Source organism: Gobio gobio, assembly GCF_949357685.1.
Source record: "Gobio gobio genome assembly, chromosome: 11".
Classification (NCBI taxonomy): Eukaryota; Metazoa; Chordata; class Actinopteri; order Cypriniformes; family Gobionidae; genus Gobio; species Gobio gobio.
This window is the reverse complement of record NC_137104.1, coordinates 49,202,802-49,224,082: the sequence shown is the minus strand read 5'-3', so window position 1 is coordinate 49,224,082 and position 21,281 is coordinate 49,202,802. Positions and strand designations below refer to the sequence as shown.

At 42.4% G+C, this 21,281-nt stretch overlaps 1 protein-coding gene across 1 annotated transcript; it reads right to left on the bottom strand.

Annotated features, from left to right (window-relative positions):
* Window positions 1-5,487: 5,487 nt before the first annotated feature.
* On the bottom strand, window positions 5,488-18,436 carry LOC307134004 (CD209 antigen-like protein D). Its single transcript, XM_079829425.1, has 7 exons — window positions 18,101-18,436; window positions 7,802-7,924; window positions 6,906-6,944; window positions 6,707-6,778; window positions 6,464-6,615; window positions 6,241-6,347; window positions 5,488-6,135 (listed from the first exon to the last, which is right to left on the bottom strand). The coding sequence occupies exons 1-7, from the start codon at window positions 18,255-18,257 to the stop codon at window positions 5,973-5,975; spliced, it is 813 nt and encodes a 270-aa protein (XP_079685551.1). The 5' UTR covers window positions 18,258-18,436; the 3' UTR covers window positions 5,488-5,972.
* Between the last annotated feature and the right edge of the window lie 2,845 nt (window positions 18,437-21,281).

Below are 21,281 nucleotides of genomic sequence, written 5' to 3'. Positions count from 1 at the left end.
GAACCTCCGCGTCCCGTCCAGGGACCAGACATTGAGTTTCCAGAGGTCTGGACGCGGGTGCCATAGGGTGCCCCGTCTCTGAGTCAGGAGGTCCTGTCTCAGAGGAATGGGCCAGGGAGGTGCTGTCGCAAGGAGCACTAGTTCCGGGAACCAGGTCCGGTTGGGCCAATACGGAGCAACCAACAGGACCTGCTCCTTGTCCTCCCTGACTTTGCACAGTGTCTGCGCAAGAAGGCTCACTGGGGGAAACGGATACTTGCGTTCTTCCCGGGGCCAGCTGTGGGCCAGGGCATCCGACCCGAGGTTCCCCTGGGTCAAGGAATAAAACCACTGACAGTGGGTCGTCTCTGGGGAGGCAAACAGGTCTACCTGTGCGGCCCCGAAACGACTCCAGATTAGCTGGACCGCCTAGGGATGGAGTCGCCATTCTCCCGGAAGTACCTGCTGACGTGACAGCTCGTCGGCCGCACGATTGAGCAGGCCCGGAATGTGAACAGCACGAAGCGACCTCAGATGCTTCTGACTCCATAAGAGGAGATGGCGGGCGAGTTGCGACATGCGACGGGAGCGTAGACCACCTTGTTTGTTGATGTACGCTACGGCCGCTGTGTTGTCCATCCGGACCAGAACGTGCTTGCCTCTGAGCGGCACTTTGAAGCGGCTGAGTGCATGACGAATTGCTAACAACTCGAGGCAATTGATATGCCATTGCAGTTGAGGCCCCGTCCACAGACCCGAAACTGCAAGCCCGTTGTACGTGGCACCCCAACCCGTGGATGAGGCATACGTGGAGACAACGGAGTGCCTGGACACTTGCTCTAGGGGAACTCCCGCCCGGAGAAACAAAGGGTCCGACCACGGGCCGAAGGTTTGGCGGCATCTCGGAGTCACTTGGACACGGAGGGAACCGCTGTGCCACGCCCATCTCGGGACTCGATCGTGTAGCCAGCGTTGAATCGGTCTCATATGAAGCAATCCGAGCGGCGTTACTGCGGCTGCGGATTCCATATGCCCCAGGAGCCTCTGAAAATGCGATTGTGACCGTCAGTAGGTGCCAGGGAACGACTGCATCCAGAAACGCACGGGTGGAATGCCATCTTGAAAAAGACGCAGCGTCACCCGTGTACTCTTTTGTGAGGAAACGCTCTGTGCTGAAGCACTCAGGGGGAAACGCGACAGCGCACGGGATTGTAGTGCAGCCCGTGCCTGTACTCAATACAGGAAAACGCCCAAACCAGACCAACAGAAATTTGTTGCTGTGAAAACAGCAGTTTTCTCTGTAGCACAGAGGCAGCTGATGAGCTTTCCGCGGTCCCGCTGGAATGTGCCGTCTCTCCAACACGCGTTTCTCCTCTTCTCCGGTTCTTTCAACTCTTTGTAGTGTCTTGCTGATAGCAGCGAACTCAATTTGAGGGGTCTTCGTTCTGCCGTTTGGCTCCGAAGTGAATGACAACGTGCATTCGCTCTCGCTTCCTGTTTATACCCGCAGTGCGGGGCGGAGCGCGAGATGCAAATCTCGCACACCAATTGTTCATTGGCCGGTTCTAGATAGCTCGAAGCTGATAGGGGCTCCCAGAAGTGATCCCAATTCGTCGGTACGTCCGACGTACGTCGAACGTGACCGACTGAATGGGAACTGTGGGACCTTATATACCTTTCCAAATCATGTCCAATCAACGGAATTTACCAAAGGTGGACTCCAATCAAGTTGTAGAAACATCTCAAGGAAGATCAATGGAAACAGGAGCTCCTGAGCTCAATTTTGAGTGTAATGGCAAAGGCTGTGAATACTTATGTACTTATGTTTTTTATTTTGAATAAATTTGCACAGATTTCAAACAAACTTCTTTCACGTTGTCATTATGGGGTAATATTTGTAGAATTTTGAGGAAAATAATTAATTTAATCAATTTTGGAATTAGACTGTAACCAAACAAAATGTGGAAAAAGTGAAGCGCTATGAATACTTTCTGGATGCACTATAAATACCAAAACAACATGCATTTTGTATTATCCCTCATGTTTGGTTAAAATTATTCACATTTTCACAGCGTCGCGTTCGTCTGTGCCACAAATTGTCGTAAACGAACCATGACATAGGTGGAGAGCCCCCCCGCTGAGACCGCGCGGAGGTGCGACGCCTCTAATTAGCATATGAATAGCAGCGAAACCAGAGAGTCAACGGCCAGACTTGAATTTACTCACTCACTATTGGCTGAAGCCACTACATTTAAAAAAGAAAAATCCCTCGTGATTGGTTGGCAGATCACTGCAAACCAATCATTATTGGTCCCCCTGGCTCATTATAAATGTAAACCCCAATAATAATAATAAATATATAATTTATGTTGTAATAATTTGTTTTATATTAATGTTATTGTGCTATGAAGTATTCATACCATCAAGGAATATATGGGAAAATTATACGGACCGTGCCGTTTATTCAAAGAAAGAGCTTCATTTATAAGCATACAGCTGTTCATTCAAAGAAAGGGCTTCTTTTATAAAATCCAGCTGTTTATTCAAAGAAAGAGCTTTATTGTTAAACACACAACTATGTACAGTGCAGCAGTAATGTCTCGTAATGTAATGTAAAGTTCGGCGTGCTCCAGGCTGCGAGAGGGCGGTGGCCGCACAATCCATCCAGACACCCCGTCAACAAAGCCGTCTTCCTCATCAGATATGAGGACATTCCAAATGTCCACCTCATCCAGCACACTTTCGCTTCCAGCAACTGTAATACAATCCATAAAGACAATAAGCAACCTGAAAAATACTCACATTGACAAAAAACGGATCGAATATAATAAATCTTACCCTTTTTCTTTTTGATCGACTCCGAGCTAAACTTCGCAGTTTCCGCCTGCGATGTAAGTTCAGGTTGTTTGTATCTGAAGCTCCGGCGTGTCGATTCATAATACGTCTTACAGGCAGCTGGAAAACAATTACATGAGACTGGTATTAATAAAAACAGTCACGGTAAAATTAACCAAGGAATGAGAAACACATTAGAAGTTACTTACACACAATTTCGTCGTGATCAGCGGTTAAATCTGGACTCGCGGAAATCGCTCCAAGCAGATAAAAGCTCACGGCTTCGTTATGAGGCGAGGATAGTCTGTGTAAACAAAATGTGCAGTTTTAAGCTCGGATCTATTAACGCATCCATTTTCTTATACAGCTGAATAAAAGCATATTCTTTAAATCGTAACGTTACATTACCCATGCTCTGGTTCATAGCGCCTGCAGTATGCCTAAGAGTTGTGAAGACGAAGACAGCTGAAAATTAGTCGAAAAAGTTAGCCGCATCCATGCAGAGGAGTTGAAGGGGAGCTGAAGGCGAAATGGCGTCCTGTCGTTGTTGATCACGAAAAAGCAAAGCAGCAAAAACACAAAGCAAAAAGAGTCCAAGGGTCCGTCCACATGGAGACGCGTATCACTGTATACGTATACTTTTTTTTTTATCGTTTTGGCGTTTCGTCCACACGGATCCGGCGTTTTGCGAGACTGAAACCGCTATTTTTTGAAACCGGGTCCTAAAGTGGATACATCTGAAAACGACACCCTTGCGGTTTTGTGTGTGAAACGATGATGTCATCACACCACGTCCTGCGCAGGGAAGACTTAAAGGGGATACAACTACGGGCACTGGGCATGCGCACATCAATACTGCGTTGTTTAATTACTGTATTTGCATTATTATAAGGGTATGTTTAGGGTTGGGATAGGTGTATGTGTTAATAAAACACATCTGGTAAGTAGCAAATTTAATTATTGTAATTTTATTGTGAGATTTTACCTCACCTGCTCCGACTGTTGCCGTACCCCTTCTAGCCACAACTCTTCTCCGTTTTTAGTGTATTTCTGTGGCAGAATTACAGTGCCACATACTGGCCTGGCATGTATACTACATCGTTTTGAGCCGTTTTCATGCTCTCGTGTGTACGCTGATATATCTTGAAACAAGGAAAAAAAAAGATCAGATAGGGAAAGTTCTGGCTTCGTGTGGACATGGCCCAAAACACGTCTGTTTAAAGCTCGTCTTCAAGTTTTGTACGCGTCATGGCCATGACCCGTGTGTGTGTGTGTGTGTGTGTGTGTCTGCCTGCACAGATGAGTGTGTGAGAGAGAGAGAGAGATAGAGAGAGAGAGAGAGAGAGCACTCAATTAAGAATTAAGAGAATTAAGGGAATTAAGGGGAGGGGGGGGGTCATGGGGGGACAACTGCCAAGCAAGGCCCACGTCAATTTCCGTCAATTTCCGGCAGTTTTCGGTGTTGCCTGCAAATTGCCGTGCACAGTCGTAAACCTGAAGTTTCACGGCAATCTACAGTGCCATATACTGACGAAAATCCCACTTTTCATGCAGTGAAAATGTTTGTTACATGAGTTTAAATGTTGCCAATATTGTATACATGCATGTAACTCCTTTGTAAAAAAAATCATGATTAGGAATGAAAAGATACTACATAATGAGGTTTGTTTTCCTCATTATGAATGTGTGTCACATTTTAACTCTATTTAATTGTGTTAAATTACTATTTAATTGATTTGTCTTCCAAGTTGACCACAAAAAAATGTAATATGCAAAATAAACTGTTCAACTTATTTAGTTGACTCGCTTAAAAGGTGAGTTTTTGCCTGCACAGCTTGCAAACATACAAAATATGGCAAATATAGCAGGTCATCCGGATAACTTTTTCACACTGTACACATGTACAGACAGAGTATTCATGCTATATACTGCAGCGATATGGTTGTTATCCTGAACACATCCCATCCTCCATCTCTGCTAGAAATTGAGAAGCTCATGTTGTTTCATGAAGAAACACTGAAGGGCGTCACAGACTTGTGCAAGAATTATTTTTCTTGGGGGGGGGGGGGGGGGGGTTGCACATACACAAATTAGATCTTGTCTTATTTGTAGGATACTAATAGATAGTACCTGGTTAGTTCTTGTTAGTTAATACATTAACTAATGTGGTCCCACTTTATATTAGGTGGCCTTAACTACTATGTAATTATATAAAAAAATAAGTGCAATGTACTTATTGTGTTCATATTGTATTGCACAACACTTTTGCTGATATTGAGGTGGGATACGGTAAAGTTAGGGACAGGCTAAGTTGAAGGGTAGGGTTAGGTGTAAGGGAAGTGTCAACAGAGAAATGATAAATCTAACTACAGAAATTAATTACAGATGTAATTACATGCAGGTATTTTTAAAATGTAAGTACAATGTAAAAACATGTATGTACACAATAAGTGCATTGTATCAAATTATTAATTTAAATGTTAGTTCATAGTAGTTAAGGCCACCTAATATAAAGTGCGTCCATTAATGTTAACTAATGCAGTGGTTCTCAAACTTGTTATACCAAGTACCGCCTCAGAAAATATTTGGCTCTCCAAGTACCACCATAATGACCAACATTAAAATACAGTAGTGTAGTAGGCCTAACTATTCAGCTACAGCTCTGCACAGTTCAAAAACATGGCAGTTTATTCCTAATAAGAATATTTATTGTTGTCAGCCACTTTAACATACACAGGAAATACACAGTTTGTACATTAACACTGCACTGTGCTTACATACAGGTAATTAAAATAATTAAATAATGATTCAATTTAAATGTGTTGTAAAGTTGAATTAAAACGGTACTGTACATAACTTTAAACTTTACTCAAATAAAGATTAAATTAAAATGTATGTGTTTTAACATTCATTTATTTAGTGATTCCTCTGCGTACCCCTAGTGGTACTCATACCGCACTTTGAGAACCACTGAACTAATGAAACCTTATTGTAAAGTGTTACCACTTTTCATAACTGCTAGGCTGCCCCCTGTGCTGTTTTGGATAAACATCTGGCTCAATCACACTGAAATGTCTGAAATTTGCTGACAAGAAAACATTTTTTCTGCACATTTATGTGATAGACCTCTTTAATAAAGTACAGTTGATGGAGGTAAATTAATATTCTATTTCACAGATAAACCTTTTCCGTGTTTTACAAGAAGCATCATACCAATAGTCTAAGACATTCTTCCCATCTCCCAGACTAACGCAATTCTCTCCAGACGGATCTTCTGATCTATGGTTATTAGGTTGTATCACACCCTTGCGGCTCCAGAACCTTTAAGAGACAAACAAGCAATAATGCATATGCTATAATATATTTAGAAACATCTGTATATTGGTACATTGATTAACATTCCTATGATCACACAAGAGTTCTTACTGTACTCCAGTTTCAGTGAGAGTTTGGTTATTCACCCAAACCCAGTGCCCTTCAGTGTCCAGATCATTCAGACCAATCCAGTGCGACACATTAGAGACCAGGAAATCCTAAACAAAAAGTGATTGTGTAAAATAAGTGTTTTGGGTGTATGTGAAGGTAAATTTAAAGGAAAATAGAAACATGTGAGATCAAACCTCATTAATTCCTAACTGATCTGACTTGCCTGTTCTGATTGGCTGGTTATGGTCACCAGATCAGCTCCTTTTGAAACACAGGCATCTCGACTGCTCCACCAGTTCAGTTCATCAGAGCTGAAGAAATACAGCTTTCCACGACAAGCTATCCAGCCGTCCACAGAGAGATTACAAGACTGAGCTGTGAGTAATGAATAAAGTGTGATCATAAAGGTAATCAAACAAAAATATTCACACTTTGTGTCACACTAAGCTTGCAAACAAACACTCACCGTTGTTTAAGGACATACATTTTCTAAGTATGTTGTATCTGGCTGTAAGATAGTTGAACTCTTTCTTCATTGCTGATGAAAAGACAATAAAATAGTAAAGAAACAGATAAAGTTTCTCACACGGTCAGTTCAATGAACACTCAACACTGTTAATGAAACATGTCTGTGCTCTACCGTTTATGAAATATAGTTTTCTCACCTGTGCTGTTGATCTCTTGAGCTGCAAGCTTATGATTATCTGATTAAGACAAAAGCAGCAGCGGAAAATTTTGAGAGGGAAAGTCAAACACATGCACTCTTAAGACTAAAATTATCCACAAAACAAAGTTTGAATGGAGTTTGTAAATTAAAGGGATAGTTAACCCAATAATGACCCCATGATTTACTCACCCTCAAGCCATCTTAGGTGTATATGACATTTTTCTTTCAGACGAATAAAATTTATATTACAAGTTATTTAAAAAAATGTCCTGGCTAATCCCATCTTTATAATGGCAGTGAATGGCAGCCTAAAATCTGAAGCCCATCCATTATAAATGTACTCCACATGTCTCCTGGGCTTTCTGAAGCATTTGTGTAAGAAAAATATAGTAAGTAAAATATCTAGCTTCCACCAGGCCGCCAACTTGCCACTCGCAGTTCAGAATGCTTACACTACGTCTGCCGTCATACACTGTGTCAGTTACGCTTTTTATGTATAATGGATGGATGCACTTTTGGGCTCCCATTCACTGCCAAAGTAATTGGATTAGCCAGTAATATAACCCCGATTGTATTCGTCTTACAGAAGAATCTGATATACACCTAGGATGGCTTGAGGGTGAGTAAATCATGGGGTAATTTTCATTTTTGGGTGAACTATCCCTTTAAGTCTTCGGGCCCAATTAATGGCAGGTTACACCTTCGGTATGGAGGTTTGTTTGACAATACTTGCCTGATAAAACAGCTTTAAAATTTTTTCAAATAAAATGCTACTAAAAATTGCACTGCGAGTTCTGATGCTACTGTTCTACACTGAGGTCAAGCAGAAGTACTTACAGTAACTCAGTCCATCCACACTGAACAGAGCAAAGATCTAGTATCAGATATACTCACAAATCATCCAGAGAGCGCAGAGACCTCCGAGAGCAAGAACAAGAGAGAAACCCAGAAGAGTCAGAAGAACTTTAGTCCACGTAGGAGAAGTGACCTCTCTCTCTTGTTTTTCAGTGGAGTTACCTGGGGTTAGAAATTTGATTAGATAAATATTTATTTCTGAACCCTTGAATCATTGCAGCATTGCCGTCTGGAACCATTCCTAAAATTGCAGATGACTCCTGAGAAGAGATGTGCGTCATTGCTTCCACTGCTGTCTGAACCTTTGCTATGGACTGAACTGGAACGTCCTAATCCCTTGATAACTTGAAATCCACTATGAAGTTTATTTCTTTTTTCTTTTATGAAATTGTTTAATGCAGCATTCTATATGCATATAGGTGTGTTTGGGTTGTTTTAAATCATGTGTTGCATTGTGATATATGAAGCTGCCTGAAGTGTACATATGAAGTAGACTCAGAATCGAGGGAGCGAGGGTCTGTCCATATAAACTTCCCTCGTCCACTTTGTGAAGTGGAACACATTTCAAAATGTGGGATTCCCCCGAGAGGAAGTGTTTAGGGAAGTTTGTAAGTGCGTTTCTAAAAGTGGAGTGGAACGCAGCCCAAGACGATTTTTTTTATTAATTTGAATAAATTATTTAATAAAGAGAAATGCATGTTGCATGTTACATGTTTACTGGTACACAGTAAAATCCTCAGTGTAAAACAAACACTGCTTAGATTTCATATGGTCCCAATTTATAGAGAGTAAAAGTAACACTTCACGCTGTGTGCAAGTAGTGAAATAAAGTGGATTCACACTACAAGAGCAGGGCCGGATTGTCCATAGACGGGATTGGGCGAGTGCCCTGGGGCACCAGCCAGTAGGGGGGCACCAAGTGAATAAGATAATGACTAGACCTTAAAATATTTTTCATGTTTTGTATATACACTCACCTAAAGGATTATTAGGAACACCATACTAATCCTGTGTTCGACCCCCTTTCACCTTCAGAACTGCCTTAATTCTACGTGGCATTGATTCAACAAGGGACTGAAAGCATTCTTTAGAAATGTTGGCCCATATTGATAGGATAGCATCTTGCAGTTGATGGAAATTTGTGGGATGCACATCCAGGGCACGAAGCTCCCGTTCCACCACATCCCAAAGATGCTCTATTGGGTGGAGATCTGGTGACTGTGGGGGCCATTTTAGTACAGTGAACTCATTGTCATGTTCAAAAAACCAATTTGAAATGATTCGAGCTTTGTGACATGGTGCATTATCCTGCTGGAAGTAGCCATCAGAGGATGGGTACATGGTGGTCATAAAAGGATGGACATGGTCAGAAACAATGCTCAGGTAGGCCGTGGCATTTAAACGATGCCCAATTGGCACTAAGGGGCCTAAAGTGTGCCAAGAAAACATCCCCCACACCATTACACCACCACCACCAGCCTGCACAGTGGTAACAAGGCATGATGGATCCATGTTCTCATTCTGTTTACGCCAAATTCTGACTCTACCATCTGAATGTCTCAACAGAAATCAAGACTCATCAGACCAGGCAACATTTTTCCAGTCTTCAACTGTCCAATTTTGGTGAGCTCGTGCAAATTGCAGCCTCTTTTTCCTATTTGTAGTGTGGATGAGTGGTACCCGGTGGAGTCTTCTGCTGTTGTAGCCCATCCTCCTCAAGGTTGTGCGTGTTGTGGCTTCACAAATGCTTTGCTGCATACCTCGGTTGTAACGAGTGGTTATTTCAGTCAAAGTTGCTCTTCTATCAGCTTGAATCAGTCGGCCCATTCTCCTCTGACCTCTAGCATCAACAAGGCATTTTCGCCCACAGGACTGTCGCATACTGGATGTTTTTCCCTTTTCACACCATTCTTTGTAAACCCTATAAATGGTTGTGCGTGAAAATACCTGTAACTGAGCAGATTGTGAAATACTCAGACCGGCCCGTCTGGCACCAACAACCATGCCACGCTCAAAATTGCTTAAATCACCATTCTTTCTCATTCTGACATTCATTTTGGAGTTCAGGAGATTGTCTTGACCAGGACCACACCCCTAAATGCATTGAAGCAACTGCCATGTGATTGGTTGATTAGATAATTGCATTAATGAGAAATTGAACAGGTGTTCCTAATAATCCTTTAGGTGAGTGTATATAATTTTGCTGGAAGAGATGCAGAAACAAAATTAACAGTTAATGATACAATACATACAAAGAGAATATAAAATATATGCATATAAAGAATTGCGATTGGGTCAACCGAAGCTATCTTTTCTGCTGTCGGTACTGGGGAAATTAAGAAAATGGACTTACTATTTATTATTGCTATATAGACGTTATCTTGCAAATTCTATTTTTGCCAGTTTCTATATGAGATAATATTAAACCATTTGTCTGTGATGCATTTTTGCTAGTCGCAATCCAGACGAGAAAGAGATGCACAACACGACATTCCTGCTTGACGATGACCAGAGAACTAAACAAAATGTAGTCTGGTTACACTTTAGGGCTGTGATATTAATCTTAATTTATATCACTTCAAATGTGGTCACCCTAGGGAACTAAAGACGATTGAACATTAGACAACTGCGGTTAACAAGAAGAATCACTGAAGATTAGAGGAACAAGAACAGAAAAAAGGGAAGAGATGAGCAAAAACACGACAACTACATCTGACTTACACCCACAAAGATGATGAAATTAACTGCTGATGATGAAAAAAGCAAAAAAACAACAACATCTCACCAGAGGATGATTAAACAATTCCAAAAACAGCATTACCATATTCACTTATTACAAACCAGTTTGGCTTTATTTCATTATGGTACATGTAAAGGTTGTTGAAGTCCTTTATTTGGGCACTTGGCCGTTGACTTCAGTTAAACAAATTCTCTTTCAGCAATAGTTGAAAGTGCATGCTATCCCTATTGTCAACGATATTTCACAGCTGGAGACCGACAGCTGGATTTTGACACGTAGGGTGGCCATATGTCCGGATTTTGGCTGGACAGTCCAGATTTTAAGCCCCTTGTCTGGCATGTGGCGCCTGGCGCAGCCTCAAGCCGGACACTCATTTGTCCTCCTTTTTGGAGTTAGGCTGAAAAGTTGCTAAAAAAAACCCCGCTCCTGAATCTTTATTGGGAAGCAGCAGCATAGCGTCTAATGCCGTAAGATCTCTGGTCAAACAAATGATTGGCTGAAAGTGGTGTCAAATAAATATCTGATATATCATTGGTTAAAAGTGTAAACAAGCCTCCATGACATGCTGGCTACGTCATATCATAACGTTAACATGCCAAAACGTCCGACCTCTTTTAATCCGGAATGGACAAAATAGCACAAATTTATATAAAAAAACAGTAGCTTTTCATGGATTTGGCACTGCACCAGATTATTTGTTTATTTATGTTATATTTCTTTTATTTCCAGAAGTCTAGAAATGTTATGTTTTCAGGCACTGTGCACTTTGTAAAACAGGTTCATCTCAGTGGTCAGTTTTTGAAACAGACATCACAATGTCTTGAATAAATACAAATACTGTGAACAAACACTTTTTTTGCCTCTTACACATAGGTCTACTCGAATATATCGTAGATCAAATGGTCTGGTAATGAATAGAGTAGGCTATTTCAGAATTTCAGTATCATGATACCATCGATATGATGGACTAAATTATATTGTAGTTGCGAGTACACCAGAGTCCTATGCAATTATTCTTGCCTCACTAAATGCTGCAAAGTGTCCTCCTTTTTGGTTTTAAGGAAATGGCCATCCTAGTCTTTAGAAACACTATCAAAAACATTATTCAGGTTATTAACTGTGCCATTGAAAGAGCTCTTCTCATAACCCCTGTTATTTTTTGTGTGAAAATGGTTACACAGTTCTTGAAACTATGGCTCTTTTCCTTAAAACTCACACAAAAACCACAAAACCAAAAAAGTTGCAAAACGTCTCTTGCAAAAGCAAACACTACATTCAAAATTATTTTAACTCTTCTAAAAAAAATGTTTTTGCGCAGGAACCTACACACAAACATACAATTATTAGCTACACTTGACACCAAACTACACACAGATGTGAAAAATGTAAAACACTACTATCTTGTGTCTTTTGCTTGTTCAGTGTCCAGTGGAGTGTACAGGAGTTTGTCATATCACTCACACATGTATGTTTAACACAGTTATGGAACTGAACTGAATCAATACTGAACTGACTTCAGCTGAATAAAGACACTTGTTGACTTGTTTACAGCAGAATTTGTTACGATTGTGAAGCTGCTGTGAAACAATCTCTATTGCAGGAGTCTTCAACTAAAATTGCTTGAGGTCCAGTAAATGAATCCTCGTCTCCGGCCGAGGTCCGGACAATTATATACCTAAAAACAATAATTTATGTTTATTGCCAGACTAAAGAAATTAGTGTAGATAGCATTTGTTCTTAATTGAACAAAATATAATAGGTTCTCATATGGACAAAGCATGTCTGTTCATATTGTTAAAGCAAATATAGGTAGGTTAATCCTTCACAACATTTATCTCATTTTGTTGTTGTTCTGTTATGTCCTTTAAGTTGCTTTGGTACAAAATATCTAAATTCAACCAGTAACCATGTCTGACAAAAATATGATGAACTAAAAATGCCTTCATCTTTAAATCTGTACTGAAAATACATTAATTTTAACATTACTAGCAACTAAAGTGCTTTTTCCTGCTGAACTGAGATAAATAATAACAGTCACGCAATTTATTCACATGTATAGTCTCTACTTAACTAAATGTATATTGAACACTGCTCTCTTCTGTGCTTCAAATGCAAAGACGCGAATAGACATTCTGTGGCGCGATTCGCGCGAATTAAGCAGCGTGCATGACGCGTCATTCGCGTCCGGTGTGAACGCACCATCAGTCTCTTCTTCACTGCATGCATGACCGCGCGTCTGGGTCTGAACGTAGCAACAGTGAGCATAGTAACGTTAACTGTCGTCGCAACCCGTGGCGACATAGGACCCAAACGGTTCTACTGAGCTGCCTGATATAAATGTGATTTTTTTTTTTAATGGCTTGGGGCATATTTATTTAATTACGTCAAAAGGCCTAGCGGTCCGGATGGACGCATCCAGTATAGTGCTGGTTTAACCAGCATAAACCAGCACTATACTAGCACTAACCAGCATAAACCAGCCTGGACCAGCACTAACCAGCATAAACCAGCACTATACTAGCACTTACCAGCATAAACCAGCCTAGACCAGCACTATACCAGCATAAACCAGCACAATACTAGCACTAACCAGCATAAACCAGCCTAGACCAGCACTATACCAGCATAAACCAGCACTAACCAGCATAAACCATCCTGAACCAGCACTAACCAGCATAAACCATCCTGAACCAGCACTAACCAGCATAAACCAGCACTATATCAGCACTAACCACCATAAACCAGCCTGAACCAGCACTATACCAGCACTAACCAGCCTGGACCACCAGCATAAACCACCCTGAACCAGCACTATACCAGCACTAACCAGCCTGGACCACCAGCATAAACCACCCTGGACCAGCACTAACCAGCATAAAAGAGACTGGTCCAGCACTAACCAGCATAAACCAGCACTATACCAGCAAAAAACAGCACTATACCAGCACTAACCAGCATAAACCAGCCTGGACCAGCACTAACCAGCATGAACCAGCCTGGATAGCACTAACCAGCATAAACCTGCCCTAACCAGCCTGGGCCAGCACTAACCAGCACTAACCAGTATAAACCAGCCTGGACCAGCACTAACCAGCATAAACCAGCCTGGATAGCACTAACCAGCATAAACCAGCCTGGACAAGCACTAACCAGCAAAAACCAGCCTGGACCAGCACTAACCAGCATAAACCAGCACTAACCAGCATAAACCAGCCTCGACCACCACTATACCAGCACTAACCAGCATAAAACAGTCTGGACAAGCACTAACCAGCATAAACCACCCTGGACCAGCACTAACCAGCATAAAAGAGCCTGAACCAGCACTAACCAGCATAAACCAGCATAAACCAGCACTAACCATAATAAAACAGCCTGGACCAGTACTAACCAGCATAAACCAGCACTAACCAGCATAAACCAGCCTGGACCAGCACTAACCAGCATAAACCAGCACTAACCAGCATATACCAGTACTATACTAGCACTAACCAGCATAAACCAGCCTGGACCAGCACTAACCAGCATAAACCAGCTAAAACCAGCACTATACCAGCACTAACCAGCATAAACCAGCACTAATCAGCATAAACCAACACTAACCGGCATAAAACAGCCTGGACCAGCACTAACCAACATAAACCAGCCTGGACCAGCACTAACCAGTATAAACCAGCACGAACCAGTATAGACCAGCCTGGACCAGCACTAACCAGCATAAACCAGCACTAACCAGTATAAACCAGCCTGGACCAGCACTAACCAGCATAAACCAGCCTGGACCAGAACTAACCAGTATAAACCAGCACTAACCAGCATAAAACAGCCTGGACCTGCACTAACCAGCATAAACCAGCCTGGACCAGCACTAACCAGCATAAACCAGCCTGGACCAGCACTAACCAGCATAAAACAGCCCGGACCAGCACTGAACAGCATAAACCAGCATGGACCAGCACTAACCAGCATAAAACAGCCTGGACCAGCACTAACCAGCATAAACCACCCTGGACCAGCACTAACCAGCATAAAAGAGCCTGGACCAGCACTAACCAGCATAAACCAGCCTGGACCAGCACTAACCAGCATAAACCAGCACTATACCAGCACTAACCAGCATAAACCAGCCTGGACCAGCATAAACCAGGCTACGTCAAAAGGCCTAGCGGTCCGGATGGACGCATCTCGCGGTCCTTAACCAGCATAAACCAGCCTAGACCAGCACTATACCAGCATAAACCAGCACTATATCAGCACTAACCACCATAAACCAGCCTGAACCAGCACTATACCAGCACTAACCAGCCTGGACCACCAGCATAAACCACCCTGGACCAGCACTAACCAGCATAAAAGAGACTGGTCCAGCACTAACCAGCATAAACCAGCACTATACCAGCAAAAATCAGCACTATACCAGCACTAACCAGCATAAACCAGCCTGGACCAGCACTAATAAACCAGCACTCTACCAGCACTAACCATCATAAACCAGCCTGGACCAGCACTAACCAGCATAAACCAGCACTATATCAGCACTAACCAGCATAAACCAGCCTGGACCAGCACTAACCAGCATAAACCAGCACTAACCAGCATAAACCAACACTAACCAGGATAAAACAGCCTGGACCAGCACTAGCCAGCATAAACCAGCCTGGACCAGCACTAACCAGCATAAAACAGCACTATCCAGTATAAACCAGCCTGGACCAGAACTAACCAGTATAAACCAGCACTAACCAGCATAAAACAGCCTGGCCCAGCACTAACCAGCATAAACCAGCCTGGACCAGCACTAACCAGCATAAAACAGCCTGGACCAGCACTTAACAGCATAAACCAGCCTGGACCAGCACTAACCAGCATAAAACAGCCTGGACCAGCACTAACCAGCATAAAAGAGCCTGGACCAGCACTAACCAGCATAAAACAGCCTGGACCAGCACTAACCAGCATAAACCACCCTGGACCAGCACTAACCAGCATAAAAGAGCCTGGACCAACACTAACCAGCATAAACCAGCCTGGACCAGCTCTAATCAGCATAAACCAGCACTAACCAGCATAAATAAGCACTAACCAGCACTAACCAGCCTGGACCAGCACTAACCAGCATAAACCAGCACTATATCAGCACTAACCAGCATAAACCAGCACTATATCAGCACTAACCAGTATAAACCAGCCTGGACCAATATGGAATCAACAGCCCTTTTCACACAGCAATACCAGTAAATTACCATAAAATTAACAGAATGGCTTTACACAAATATGCTGTTCATAGAAGCAATGGCCCCATATGGAAATGTAATATATGACATATATGTCCCTATATCGCAAATGACGCCGTCATATATGCTAAATATAAGACAATATATTGCTATCACATATATACATATCTCTAGATATATGTTGATATAAGTTTATAACATATATAAATTTTCCATATTAAATTAATATATTGACATATATTAATACGATATATATGACTATTGTATATATAATATTGTATGTTATGACCACATATGTCACCGATATGTTTAATTTATATATGCCCATTTATTTAAACAACATACATACATTTTATATGCCTATGGTTTCCTTATGAATTCATTCCTTCTTTTCCTTATTTGAACAGCTTGAACTTTTAACAAGTCTACACAATCCACATTTCATTAAAAAAGTTTTTTTATATACATATATACAACCCCAAATCTGAAAAAGTTGGGACAGTATGGAAAACGCAAAAAAAAAAAGAAAAAAAAAAGTGATTTCTAAATTTACTTTGACTTGTATTTCATTGCAGACAATATGAACACAAAATATTTCATGTTTTGTCTGGTCAACTTCATGTCATTCAGACCTGCAACACATTTAAAAAAAAGTTGGGACAGAAGCAATTTAGGGCTAGTAATGAGGTAAAATGGTTAAATAATGATGTGATTTGAAACAGGTGATGTCAACAGGTGATTGTAATTATGATTTGGTACAAAAGCAGCATCCAAGAAAGGTCTAATCCTAGGAGCAAAGATGGGCAGAGGATCGCCAGTTTGCCAACAAATTTGTGAGGAAATTATTGAAATGTTTAAAAACAATGTTCCTCACAGAAAGATAGGAAGAGATTTGGATATTTCACATTCAACAGTGCATAACATAATTAAAAGATTCAAGGAATCTGGAGGAATTTCAGTGCGTAAAGGACAAGGGCGCAAGCCTAAGCTGAACAACTGTGATCGGTGATCCAGAAATTTCCTGGAACCACCAGGGGCCAACTAGGGGTAGCTATAAATCAAAAGATCACTGAGCTGAGGACATCCAAAAAGACTCTAACTTAAAAAAAATTACAGGCTGTATCATATACCTGTTGGTGGATTTTCATGTTCTGTGTTGTTTTATTTGTTACTTGTTTGTTGTAATATTGTATTTATAGTATATAATAAAGTTGTGTGTTCAGTAGTTTTCTAATTTTGCGCAGCTTAATTTTCCTTTTTATATTAAAACTGTTTTAATAAAGTTTAAATGTTTTAAATGTTTTACTGTATTACTTATTTTTTGCTAACTGCACCGTTTAACATTTACGTCTTAGGCATGTCATATGTATTGCATTGCAAGTGTGTAAGTACACATCCATAACCTATATTTAAAAAATGTGTACGAAATTAATGAAAGCATGTTTTTTTTACATTTGTTTAGTTTACACCATTAATTCAAAATATTTAGCAATTGATATACATAATATAAGAACATAACATATATTTAAAATATATGTGCACACTGTTTATAAATATATGTCATTTATATATTCCATATACATTTATCAAAAATATATTTTATATATTTCATTTTAAATGTAAAATATATAATAAGACTATATAAAAACATATATTAGGGACATATATGTAACGTATGCAAGCAATATGCTATGCATATATGTGTAGTTTGTATATTGAACATATATACAAAGAAATATATGTCATGTATATTGATAATTATATATGTGACATATATATATAAAATACTGTATTATACATACATAAAATATATGGGCTAGTTTTATATGTCAATATATGAAATTGTTCCATTTTCTAATAGGTTTTATATATGGGCAGATATATATGTACATATATGTTTTCACTTTCTATGTGGATATATTTAATATATGTATATTTCATATATGTACATATATTACATTTCCGTATGGGGCGCTCTAGCTTTTTACCGGTAAGAGACACATCAGCCACAAAACACCGGTAAATTCTGTGATTTCAGTCATCGGAAATAATCTTTAAATGCTGCACTGTTGTCTTCATCCGTCCGCATGAGGAGAAACGATCTGTTCAATTTGACAACATCTTTTTGACGTCTGAGTGACAGGCATAACAGATGATCAAACAGAATGCATGTTTGCTCTTAAAAACACGTCACACGCATTATAGCATCCACCTGCAGAGCAGCAACACTGTAAATAAAGCATCTGCCAAAGGTGTCATTGTTGAATTAACATATTAAAGAAAACTATACACACCATTGCCACAGACAGTGCTAAATCATTCAAATAGAAATTAATGCAAATACTGATAACATCCCATCCTTACCTTTGTGTTGAGAGGAGTTTTTACCTGAAGCAATTTTTGAAAATATGAAATCAGAATTTTCATAGATTGGATCCATTTCATGAGCCTGACAGAAGACACGTCCGCTGAGATTTGAGTGCTGCTGGAGTTTGTTCAGAATTAGGAAGTAAAATGTCATCCTTATTACAAGTTTTTCTGAATTGCTAAATCACATTTCTCGAAACCATCACCCACTTTCTGAAAACCTTAAACACAAAACCAAATCTTCAAACTACATTCAGAGAACCTCTGGCCAAATCAAAAGCATTTTATCTCTGCTCCAAATAATGCTCCCACATTATACACACCGCCAGTCAAAAACTTTTTTATTTTTAGATTCTACATCAAAAATGGAGAACACAGCATCCAAATTATGTAGTTACAGAAAAAAGGAAATTGTAACACAGTAAATTAATTGTGCAATTACGTAAAAAAAGTATAGTAATCACAACTTACAGAAGTAAGGTGAATAAATTGTGTTCTGTATGCACTGCAAGTATAGTATTGTACTAAATGTCTGTATATTCAGCACCTGCATATTGTAAAAAATAGTTCACTTTAAATGAAAAGCATGTTACGGTACACTCGTACAGAGTTGTGCAACTGCAAAATCAAAGTCAATTAGAGATTCATTCTGCATCAGCATCACGTCTTCATGTTGAGTCCGGCCTGAGTCCACATCACAGGAAATGTTGTCTCTTGCGCGCCAAAGGAAAAATGCCGGATCTAGTTCAGTCTACGACGTAACGTTAGTGACTAACGAATGGGGGTCCCAATATAATCCCGCCACTCAGCTGTCTTCCAGTGCCCTGCGTAAGTGCGAGTGCCCTGTCGTAAGACTAGTACGGACAAAGGACTCCCACTTATCACAGGAATACCAAGGTACACTGGGAAGCATATTCCAGTGAGGAAATGCCAAGATGCCTACCCGTGGGGAGGACTTAGAGAGTACACATATGACCCGCTAAGGGCTGCATATGTGAAAACTCTAGGGTACCAGCCGAAGGTGGATTTTTAACCCTAGGGGTGGCAGGGGCATGCCAAGGGAAGACACCTGCTCACTGCGGAGGCTTACGGTGGAAATACACGTGTGGGGGTCGCCGGAGGGGAATTATGCACACGGGGCACCTGGCCAGACACGAGGGTCTGGGCTCGCTAGAGGGCAGACACACAGGTATCGGCGTAAGCAGTGCTGGAGGGACTCAGGGCTCTCTGGGAGCTCACCTGAGGAAGATATCGCACGTATCCAGTCCGTGGAGTGGAATGGCGAGCAAGCGAAGACACCTGAGCCTGGCCCATTACCGGCCCCTAGGGGGGGCGAGTACATAGTCGGACACTGGCTCCACTCAGAGATTATAGAATCTGGCGAATATGTTAGGTGTCGCCCAGCCTGCAGCTCTGCAGATGTCTGAAGCCCAAGAGGAGGCGACACTCCGAGTGGAGTGAGCCCGAACCCCAAGGGGACATGGTCGACCTTGCTGCTGGAAAGCCAAAACAATGGTGTCCACTATCCAGTGAGACAGCCTTTGCTTTGAGAGAGCACTTCCCTTCTGCTCTCCACCATAAAAGACAAAGAGCTGGTCTGAGGTCCTGAAACACTGCGTCATGTCTACATAGGCGCGGAGGGCGCGTACTGGACAGAGCAGTGCCAAGGCTGGGTCTGCCCCCTCCACGGGCAGCGCTTGCAGGTTCACCACCTGGTCTTTGAACGGAGTGGTGGGAACCTTGGGCACTTATCCAGGCCGGGGTCTCGGATCACGTGAGAGTTAGCCGACCCGAATTCCAAACACGCTTCGTCAACCGAAAATGCCTGCAGGTCCCCGACCCTCTTAACGGAGGCCAATGCGGTCAGCAGAGCCGTCTTCATCGACAGGAACTTAATATCAACCGACCGCAAAGGCTCAAAGGGAGGCCTCTGCAGAGCACTTAAAACTGCTGAGAGGTCCCAAGAGGGTACGAGAGGAGAGAGAGGAGGATTCAGTCTCCTCGCCCCCCTCAGGAACCTGATGATCAGGTCGTGCTGACTTACCTTTTTTTTCTCCAAAAGATCGTGGTGGGCAGATATTGCGGCCACATAAACTTTGAGGGTGGAGGGAGACAGCCTCCGCTCCAACCCCTCTTGGAGAAATGAAAGCACGGACCCGATTGGGCATTTCCTGGGGTCTTCTTGGTGAGAAGAGCACCAGGTGACAAAGAGGTTCCACTTCGACGCATGGGCATGCTAAGTGGACTCTGCCCTAGCGGAAGTGATGGTGGCGACCACCGTAGGTGGCAGGCAACTCAAACCTGCCGCGTCCCATCCAGGAGCCACACGTGGAGGTTCCACAGATTGGGGCGCGGGTGCCATAGGGTGCCCCGTCTCTGAGTGAGGAGGTCCGGTCTCAGAGGAATAGGCCAGGGAGGGCTGTCACAAGGAGTATGAGTTCTGGGAACCCGGTCCGGCCGTGCCAGTACGGGGCGACCAGAAGGACCTGCTCCTTGACCTCCCTGATCTTGCACAAGAGTTGTGCGAGTAGGCTCACTGGACTCCCGGAATAAGGACAGCACAAAGGGACCTCAGGCGCTTCTGACTCCATAAAACGAGATGGCGGGCGAGTTGAGACATACGCTGGGAGCGTAGACAGCCCTGGTGGTTGATGTACGCTACTACGGCCGTGTTGTCTGTCCGGACAAGCACATGTTGACCCTTCAGCAACGCTCGGAAGCGGTGCAGGGCGAACCGTACTGCCAGCAACTCGAGGCAATTGACATGCAGAAGGCGCTGGGGTCCTGTCCAGGAGCCCACGGCTGCTTGTCCATTGCACATGGCACCCCAGCCCATGGCAGAGGCATCCGTCGATATGACAACATGCCTGGAAACTTTTCTAAAGGGCACACCGGCCCGTAGAAAACTGAGGTTCGACCTGCAGAACCCTGACTTCATTTCGGCTGGAGGGACAGGCTCGATCGCACCATTCGCCAGCAGGGTGGTAATCTCCGCACGCATGACGGGGGCGTTGGCCCCGATCACGGGGTGTCAGTTCTTTCTTTAACCACATTAGGGTGCTGCTGACCCGGGGACCAGAAGCTGAACAAAAGATTCTCCCCCGGCCCTCCACCGGGGGAAGGAGCGGCCCTGCTGCCATCTCCTGGAAAGAACTACCCATCCCTGAGCTGTCCGTGT

Bases quoted from the DNA above. Each gene is read 5' to 3' on its own strand.
- LOC307134004 (XM_079829425.1), bottom strand. From the start codon at position 18,257: ATGACATTTTACTTCCTAATTCTGAACAAACTCCAGCAGCACTCAAAT. The intron at 6,945-7,801 runs GTGAGTATATCT...TGTCTTAATCAG, and splicing joins CTGCGCTCTCTGGATGATTT to ATAATCATAAGCTTGCAGCT. The intron at 6,779-6,905 runs GTGAGAAAACTA...TCTTTTCATCAG, and splicing joins TCAAGAGATCAACAGCACAG to CAATGAAGAAAGAGTTCAAC.